At 35.0% G+C, this 9,802-nt stretch overlaps 1 protein-coding gene across 5 annotated transcripts in view; it reads left to right on the top strand.

The window, feature by feature from the left end:
- Positions 1–9,802, top strand: part of SCFD1 (sec1 family domain containing 1) — a 113,033-nt gene that overhangs the window by 90,246 nt on the left and 12,985 nt on the right. For all 5 annotated transcript variants that reach the window (XM_011994762.1, XM_011994763.1, XM_011994767.1 and 2 more), the window contains 3 exons: positions 4,931–4,983; positions 7,783–7,816; positions 8,446–8,511. In XM_011994762.1, the coding sequence (XP_011850152.1) occupies positions 4,931–4,983; positions 7,783–7,816; positions 8,446–8,511 (153 nt within the window). The remainder of the gene's footprint in view (positions 1–4,930; positions 4,984–7,782; positions 7,817–8,445; positions 8,512–9,802) is intronic.

Genomic DNA, 9,802 nt, shown 5'->3' with positions numbered 1-9,802 from the left:
TAATCTTTTCTAAATTTTCCTCCATTGTATATATCTAAGAGTACAATGCAGGAAGCTAAACACAGAATTCAGTGTAAATAGAGAAATTGATATAAAGTTGTCAAGTTTAGTAAAATTTTACAAAACAATTTATAATGTTTTGTTCTAGAATTTTTAAATTATTTTTTCTCGTTAGGTTGCAAAGTACTTCATATCTGTTGTTGGTATTACTTGGAATACATAACTATAGTTTTTCTCCTTTGGATAAAGCATTTTAAAATCTTTCTTTAAAGCACATTTAAATCTGCACCCATTTACTCTTTAGAGAAATTGGTTTAGACTCACTCTTAAGTGAACAGACTCGATTTTATTTGAAACAAAACTTAAAAGGTAAAATTTTGAGCCACCTTTTTTTAAAAAAAAAATCTAAATAGTATTCAGGAAGTATGTTCAGACAGCTTGAACATTTGATGCTTGTATTTATATTTGAAAGTACCTAGCCAACATAAATATCAGAGAGTAACGAAATAGCTTTAATTTTAATTTTACTTGCCTGAGACCATCTTAAAAGGTTTTTACTTTACCAGTCTAGGGAAGGTAGCAGTATCCTTAATGACAGTCCATTTTAATTACAATAAAATGTTTTATGATCTAAGAAAACAGAAAATCCTTATATAATAGTAATGTGTTATCTATAGATTTTAGTCTGATCTATAAACAATCAGATTGAATGTTTTTGTCATACAAAGTCTCTGAAATACATAAAGTACAATAGATACAAGACTGTTCTCTCTTCAGAACATCCTGTACAATTCACAAAGGAAATATCAGTTCAAAATGAACAGAATAACACTTCATTAGGAATGCACTTTGAATAAACTTAATAGTCACCTACTAAATTTTCTAAATTTGACTTACGTTCAAAATAATAAAACTTGTCAGACTGAAATGTAACAGTATTTCTTATGCCACAGCCTGTAAACAAGTCAGGAGACAGCCTTTTGCCAGCACCTGTGTTGTACATTTCATGTTCAAAGTGGAATCTGTTCTGTAAGATGATGCAGTACAACATTGAAAACTTGGAATTTATCCCAGGCAAAATAAAAATGGTCAATAAAGTTGTTTGTGTATCCATATCCTCATTTTCCAAAGTACAAAAAAATACCTTTTTATTAGAAATGAATGAACTCTTACATCATTTAATATCATACATTTGCACGAACTTTAAAAGTTACTTTATTTGTAAAGAAAACTTTTATAATCCACAGAGAGGAAATGAAAAAAATACAGTGGGATTCTGGCCATGCATAGTGGATCACACCTGTAATCCCAGCATTTTAGGAAGCTGAGGTGGGTGGATCACCTAAGGTCAGGAGTTTGAGACCAGCCTGGCCAACATGGTGAAACCCTATCTCTACTAAAAATATAAAAATTAGCCAGGCAAGGTGGCATGAGCCTGTATTCCCAGCTACTTGGGAGGCTGAGGCAGGCAGATCGCTTGAACCAAGGAGGCAGAGGCTGCAGTGAGCCGAGATTGTGCTACTGCACTCCAGCCTGGGTGACAGCTAGGCTCCATCTCAAAAATTAAAAAAAATTTAAAAAAAAGGGGGGGGATTCTTCTTTGATCAAAACAAAAGCTTGCAGTTACTAGTATTAAAAGCAAACACCCAACAAAGTAAAAAGCCCAAACATGTATTTGTACTAAAACCTGAATACACCTACACACTTAAAGAAGCATTTTTACTTAGAATTATATTTTCCTATGGAAACTTGAGTAGTGCCAAGAGTATTTACATCTTTGACATCACCTTTACCCTTCACAGACTACTTAATCTTAGAATGTGTTTAATTGAAAGGTAAGCATACTTAACTGTAGAATGATCAGATGGTTTTGGTTTGACGTTCTAATATTTAACAAAATACTTTTCCACAGAATCTACCTGTTACTCGTATTTTGGACAATCTTATGGAGATGAAGTCAAACCCTGTGAGTACCATATAACATACTTTGTGTAAATTCCTGAATGTGTCAAACTGACTAGTATGAAAGAGGATAAAATCAGATTGAGTTCCTTGTGAGCCTAATCACAGCAGAATACATGAGAGAAAGGAAGAGTCCATGTTCTCAAGAAGCCTTTTTTAGCCATTATCACAGATTCTGGGAATTGGTTTTCTCAGCTGCTATACCCATTCTGGCCAGCTCTCATTCAAATGTCATGTAGATTATATTCTATTTGTATAATTAAATGTGAAATATATCCTAAGGAACAAATTTCTGTAAATGAAAAAAGAACCAGTGAGCATTTGTTGGTGTAGTATAAAGAGTACCAAACCAATTTAATTTTATAAAAGTTAAATTAGGAAAGCAGTGCATAGTAAAAATGTTAAGTGCATATGTTTATAGGGCACTAAATTATTTTGGGCTGAATAAGTAAACTGACAATGAAATCATTGGGTGAACAGACAAATGGGTCAATATCGTTAGCATTGACTTAAAGAATGGGTTTCTAAGCTATCTGTAATTCAAAAAAGAATGTAAAAATCATCACAATCTGTTTCATAAAACATCCCGTCCTGTTACTGTCACAACCAAAAGGTGGTTATTACCACAAGAATCTGGAATCAAAAACAGGCAGCATGATCCTACCCACATCAAAACCCTGGTTTGAGTTGATCTAAATCCCTATAGACTTGGCAGTGAGGCTTAGGATTCCAGTCCTAAGAAAAAATGAGAACAGAATCTTCAGACGAGTGTGACATTTTCTGTAATTGTCAGAACATGACTGTAATAACAGAAAAAACTAACAAAAACAAATTTTAAAATTCACTGGTGTGAAAACAAAGATACAGTGTAATAAAACATCTCAAAAGGGCAGTTAGTATTACGAAAGGAATGGGAGAGTCGTTTATAGTAAGCTAAAAAGGATTGGATTCTTCCATCTGGGAATCAATACAGATAAAGTGGTATACAATGAAATAATAATAGACTTTGTCACTACATTCCAGAATACATGAAGAAAAGGTTCTTCCTGAAAAGCCTAAGAGAGGTATACATTTATGACTAACTGATTTAGAGAATACTGCTTCCTAATAGGCAATAAACTTCCACAAGATATTATGCCAAGCAACTATAAAGATTAAAAATATAAGTAAATGCAAAAATTTAGACAGGTGCCAAATACACAGGGGGGTTAAGAAATCTTGATATTGGGTTAAGAAATTTTGATATTGTCCAGGCGTGGTTGCTTATGCCTGTAATACCAGCACTTTAGGTGGCCAAGGCTGGCGGATCACTTGAGCTCAGAAGTTTGAGACCAGCCTGGGCCACATGGTGAAACCCCGTCTCTACAAAAAATGCAAAAAATTAGCCTGGTGTGGTGATGTGCACCTGTAGTCCCAGCTACTCGGAAGGCTGAGGTAGGAGGATCACTTGAGCTCAGGAGGTTGAGGCTGCATTGTGCCAAGATTGTGCCACTGCACTCCATCCTGGGTGACAGAGCAAGACTCTGCCTCAAAAAAAAAAACAAAAAACACATTTTTCACCTATTATCTCACCTAATCCTCATTAGAACTTTCTAAGTACTAGTATTATCGTTCTCATTTTATAGATGAAGACACTGTAGTGTAATGAAGTCAATTAACTTGCCCAAGGACACACAGCTAGTAAATGGCAGACTTAAGATTTTAACTAAAGGCCAAGTTTTTTACCATTATGCTGTATCAATTAGGGCAAGAATCATTGCCTTCATGGAATCCCAGAACTTAGAGAGTTAAAGAAACGTAAGTCATCTTAACAGTGGAGGAGAGGCAACCAAGAAATGTTGTGACTTCCCAAGTTACACTACTTTTAGTAGCAGAACTGGAACCAGAAACCTACTACTGCTATGTTCCTGCCTGGTGCTCATTCCAGCATACACATTCCTTCCAGATTTCTCTGTCATGAACACATGGATGGCTACCTTGTGGATCTTACTGAAATGTTTCTCCAAGCTATGAAAGTTCATTGATGAGTTCCCTTGACTTTGACTTTATAACTCAAGGCATATTATTGCAGATGGATATTTTTTCACTTAACTAAGAAAAAGTAACTTTTTCTGTTTTGAAAGCATTTCTTCATCTGCTAGGTGAGGCGGTTGCCTACATTCTCATCCTTCTCCTCTTCCCAGATGGACAAATTGATTTGGAAGCAATGAAGAGATTAGCAAAATGCTAAAGAGATTAGCAAAGTATACTAAGTTAGACCTGACAGATAATCGATTGTATCCATTTAAAATGCTGTAACCTAATTCTAGATGCATTTTTATCAGTTCATTTATTAAATGTTTTCCTTTCATTTCTTAATTAAATAAATTAAAATTAAGGCGAGATATCAGATAGGTTATCGTGCCTTGTAAGTCTGGCTGGTTGTGGTTTCTTGAAGCAAAGTGTTGAAGGATCCTTACACTGTATTTGGGTTTACTGAGAGTGCTATGATTGATTAGCAATGTCCACCATTGGGTACAGGACTAAATAGTAGCAGCATGTGTAGCGGATTTGTCATGAATCAGGTTTTGATAGGACTATCAACACTCTAGAAGAGAATTAGTTTCTCTGGCATGGTAATTAAGAACTTGGGCATTGAAACTAGACTGCCTGGGTTCAAATCCTGTAGTTCCCATACTTACTAATCATGTAACTTTATAAAGTTACATAACTTTTCTGTACCCCAAACTGCCAATCTGAAAAACGAGAGTAACAGTAACGACCTGATAGACCATTATTGGGATTGAGTAATTTCATCTAAAGCACTTAGAATAAAGGTTAGCACATAGTAAGTGTTCATTAAGTATTAGGGGTGGTTGTTATACATTCTACAAAATGGATAGATTCATTAAAATAGGATACTCTAAGCCAAACTGATCTTCTAAAGAGAAATTCCACAGTCATGGTAAAGTTCTATTTTTTTCAATAGGAAACTGATGACTATAGATATTTTGATCCCAAAATGCTACGGGGCAATGACAGGTAAGCAGCTTTGGTCTTGTTTAACTTGTTATGGATTTTTTCCCCTCAAGAATGGAAATAATTGATTTTTTTATTATATAGTACTGCTTATTATTAAAAATCCAAACTACATGGAAAACTCATAAGGAAACAGTATGTATAATCTCATTATCCAGAGATATCTCTAGTAATGATACTTAGCATTTAGATGTTTTTCCTTCCACATATATACACACACACAAATCCATTCAGATGTTTACTGGTGTTTTTATGAAATGGTGGCAGTATTAGAAACTAATTGTGGGTGAGGGAAATTTGGATAACATGTGTTTTTAAATGAATATTCTTATTGGACCAATTGAAAAAAATAGGAGCTTTATATTGGATAGCAGTTGTTTGGTTGTTTTTTATTTAACTGGTCCATAAAATTAAAGTCTCTGGGAACTGTTGCTATATAACACCTTGTGTCAATGAAGCATTCTATAAATAAACTCTGCATTTTATCACAGACATTGGATGGTAAGATATCCTTATGGATATTATTTTTCATGATTTAATTAGCAGTGGTATGACAAATAGCCTACAAGATACAGAAAAAGAATAGGCAGAATTGGGGGTGGGGAGCCAGGAATAACTGCCTTGGAATGATTTGTCTGTAGATGAAGCTAGTGAAGCTAGTTTCTTGCCTCTTCCTTATGTTTGGGATCTTCAGAACTTTACATTTGCTCTATCCCAAGCTTTCACATCTTTGTAGATGGTGTGAAAATAATCTAGTCACTAGATTAAATTGCTTGATAACTTGAAATCTTATTCCCTTTTCTGAATTTACCAGAAATAACAAGCAAAATTGCATAAGTGTTGGCAAGAGAGAATTTGACAAAGAATGGATTACGGAAAGGGGGATGAGGATTGACTACTAATGGGTACAGGACTTCTTCTAGGGGTGATAAAAATGTTCTGAAATTAGACAGTGATGGTTGTACAACTCTAAATATACTAAAAACCACTGATTGTACACTTTACAACAATAGATTAGCAACTTTTTCCTATATTGATGATTCTCCAGCTTACGTTTTTTCCTTCCTTGCATTTAGCTATCAAGTAGATACACAGTTAGCCCTCAGTATGCATGGGTTCCTCATCCATGGATTCAACTAACCAGGGTTCGAAAATATTTGGGGGGAAAAATGGATGGTTGTATCTATACTGAGCATGTACAGACTTTTTTTTTCTTGTGTTTATTCTCTAAGCAATACCTAATATAATGTAAACTATATAGTTTGTTATACTGTTTACATAGCATTTACATTGTATTAGGTATTATAAGTAATCTGGAGATTATTTAAAGTATATGGGAAGATGTGCCTAGGTTATATGCAAACACTACACCATTTTACATAAGGTACTTGAGCATCTGTGGACTTTGGTGTCTATGGGGGTTCCTGGAACCAGTCCTTCATGGATATTAAGGGATACTTGGCTTGTTGAAAATTTACTGAGAACTGTTTAATCCTTAGTGTAGTTTATGCATGGTAATGAGGAAGAATATTAGCATTGATAAGACAGATAAGCTTAGAGTTTCATTTTTAACAGAGCCTTCTCCTGAGCTATCCCATCACAGTTAAATCTTGGTGATTAATAACTAGTAATACTATTCTATAAGTCTTACCTGCCCTCATCCATGTCTACTCTTTAAGGAACTGAAACACTGAAGAGGCATTTCAGTCAGGTGGACTTGTAGCTTCTTCTGTGGAATATTCAGACAGGCCATAGAAATGAGGAAAAGATTATAGAACTGTGTCATCAGCCTCTGAACAATTAAGGAAAGTTATAATAGCCCCCTTTTCTCAGTTGAGATTTTCAGAAATTACTTTTGGGGAAAATCTAAGTTGTCCTTTTAAGTCATATTGTACAACCTGTTTTAGCACTCAAATAATTTAAGTCTAGACTCGCACAAGCTTTGAAAAATGTCTTTATTATGTATATTTTTATAATACTTTGGTGTCTAAGAGATCTTTAATAAATAAGCTACAGCAAAATTCAGATCCCTCCTTCCCTTCCCCATTTGCTTCCTGAGTTGTTATTCTTCCCATAGATGTATTTATACAGTTTTTCCACAAATGTAGATATCCACAAACTATATATAATATTGAGTGTGGTAAAAATTTACCACATAAAATATATGCCTTATCCATTCACCACATACCCAGACTTATACTCCTCCTCATGGGAGCTGCTGTTCATCTAGAATTTTTTTTTTTTTTTTTTTTTTTTTGAGACGGAGTCTCGCTCTGTCGCCCAGGCTGGAGTGCAGTGGCAGGATCTCAGCTCACTGCAAGCTCCGCCTCCCGGATTTACACCATTCTCCTGCCTCAGCCTCCCAAGTAGGTGGGACTACAGGCGCCCGCCACCTTGCCCAGCTAGTTTTTTTTTTTTGTATTTTTTAGTAGAGACGGGGTTTCACCGGGTTAGCCAGGATGGTCTCGATCTCCTGACTTCGTGATCTGCCCGTCTCGGCCTCCCAAAGTGCTGGGATTACAGGCTTGAGCCACTGCACCCGGCCTAGAATTTTATTTTAAAGTAATAGGTTGACCCATTTCCTTTTAGACTCTGAGATATCTCCCTCTTCTAGCTTCTTCCTATGAAACCCAGTTCACTACCTGGCTCTGCAAAATTAAAGGACCCACCTCTCTAAGGAAGTGAAGGAGGTAGAATGGTAAATACTTATCTAATAGTGCATGTGTGTGTATTTCCCATACCTATTTTATTCATAATAAAAGCCATGGGTGAAATTTTCAGTACGGTTTTTCTTTATTACAGCTCAGTTCCCAGAAATAAGAATCCATTCCAAGAGGTAAGTTTCATATAAAAATTCTCTGTTCCTAGAAAGGAAAGATGAAAGGTGACCAATCTTGAAGACTGTCCGTCCCAAATGTGGCTTTATGATGACTAGTGTATGGTAATTTTGATCAATCCAGTTGTGTATACCCAAGATTCTTGTCAAAAAATTTGGCCTAGCAATTGTATTTTTCTAATTTATAAAGCTGCTTATGTTTATAATATTTTAAGCTTAAAAATAACCGACAAATAATTCACAGGCAATGAAGTCTTTCAGATTGCAGTGAGAGTTTTTTACATGTGTGGAACCTTTTTCTGAAATTGGATTCCAAACATTTGTGAAGATATCATGACTGTTTTCATTTGAAATACAAAGAAGCTTCTCCATAAAATATACAGTAAATAACATATACTGGAAATTATAGTTATTTTCCTCTAAATTGTTTCTGAAAAATCTCTTCATACTACTCAAGAGACATTAGAAATTTATAGAAATTTATATGACTTTTTAGAAACATTTCCTAATAATTAAAATAGCATCAGGTGCTTAGAATATGACTTTTGGCTAGCATTTTTTAACCTTAATTTTAGAATAGGTTTCAGACTAAAAACCATGTTGCTTTTTTTTATCTGTTTGCATTTTAGGCCATTGTTTTTGTGGTGGGAGGAGGCAACTACATTGAATATCAAAATCTTGTTGACTACATAAAGGTACATTTTATTTAGACTTTTTATTCTGTTATTAGATGGTTTCATAGGTAGAACACTAGCATTCTCTGATGGCTATCCTGATCCTTTTGTAACTTCTAAAAGGTAGTTTCAAAAATCATGCATATATGATTTTTAAATGTTTATTGTTTTCCTATTCCTATCACATTCATTTCTGGCCTAAAATTGCACTTAATCTAGAAAACAATGTATCTTATTGATAAATGCACTTTGCAGCTACCTGTCTTAATATAACATCAAATGCTTAGAGACCTCAAGCAAGCTCTTCCAAAAAAAAAACAAAACTCTCATGAAATGATTTACAAAACTCATTTATCTGAGTAATATGCACTTTACTCCTATTAACTTAAATCAGCAACATACTTCTAACAAACTTGGGGTTTTTTGTTTTGTTTTGTTTTGTTTTTTCAGCAAACAGAAGCTATAGAGGTAGCAAATGAAGGGGAGTGCAGGGAGTGGCAGACAAGCAAAAAGGAAGGAAGGAAGGGACATACTTTGAAAAGGAAAAACACTATTTAAAATTCAGGGGCAACAGAATTAGCTATTTTTAGAATGTCATTTTGTAATCTTCATTTATTCACTTAACATTAAATAATGATCATTCTTTATGTCCTTATGCCTTAATGATGGTAGAGGGTTATGGTACAATGAAGACAAAAACACACAGGCAGATGCCACAGAGCTCCAAAACAAACAACTATACTTGGGATTCTATCTTAGTTTCATAGGACACGCTTCATCTTTGCATCGTGAACCACCAAGATATCTGTGTGAGATACATTAGTTTCAGAAGAGCCCTAGTCTTGTACAAAGGTTATTTTTATTTTTTTAACTTCTAAGTTCAGGGGTACGTGGAGTTTTGTTATATAAGTAAACTTGTGTCATGGGGTTTGTTGTACAGATTATTTCATCACTCAGGTATTAAGCCTGGTACCCATTTTTATTTTTCCCAATCCTCTCCCTCTTACCACCCTCCACCAGACCTCAGTATGTGTTGTTCCCCTCCGACGTGTCCATGTGTTCTCATCATTTAGCTCTCACTTAGATATCGTGCAGTATTTGGTTTTCTGTTCCTGCGTGAGTTTGCTAATGATAATGGCTTGCAGCCCCATCCATGTCCCTGCAAAGAACATGATATTATTTTTTATGCCTGCGTGGTATTCCATGGTGTATATGTACCACATTTTCTTTATCTAGTGTAACATCATTGGACATTTAGGTTGATTCCATGTCTTTGCTATCATGAATAGTGCTGCAAGTGAACATATCTGTG

Source organism: Mandrillus leucophaeus, unplaced genomic scaffold, assembly GCF_000951045.1.
Source record: "Mandrillus leucophaeus isolate KB7577 unplaced genomic scaffold, Mleu.le_1.0 Scaffold460, whole genome shotgun sequence".
Classification (NCBI taxonomy): domain Eukaryota; kingdom Metazoa; phylum Chordata; class Mammalia; order Primates; family Cercopithecidae; genus Mandrillus; species Mandrillus leucophaeus.
Note: the sequence above shows the minus strand (reverse complement) of the source record. Positions and strands in the feature narration are given on the sequence as shown.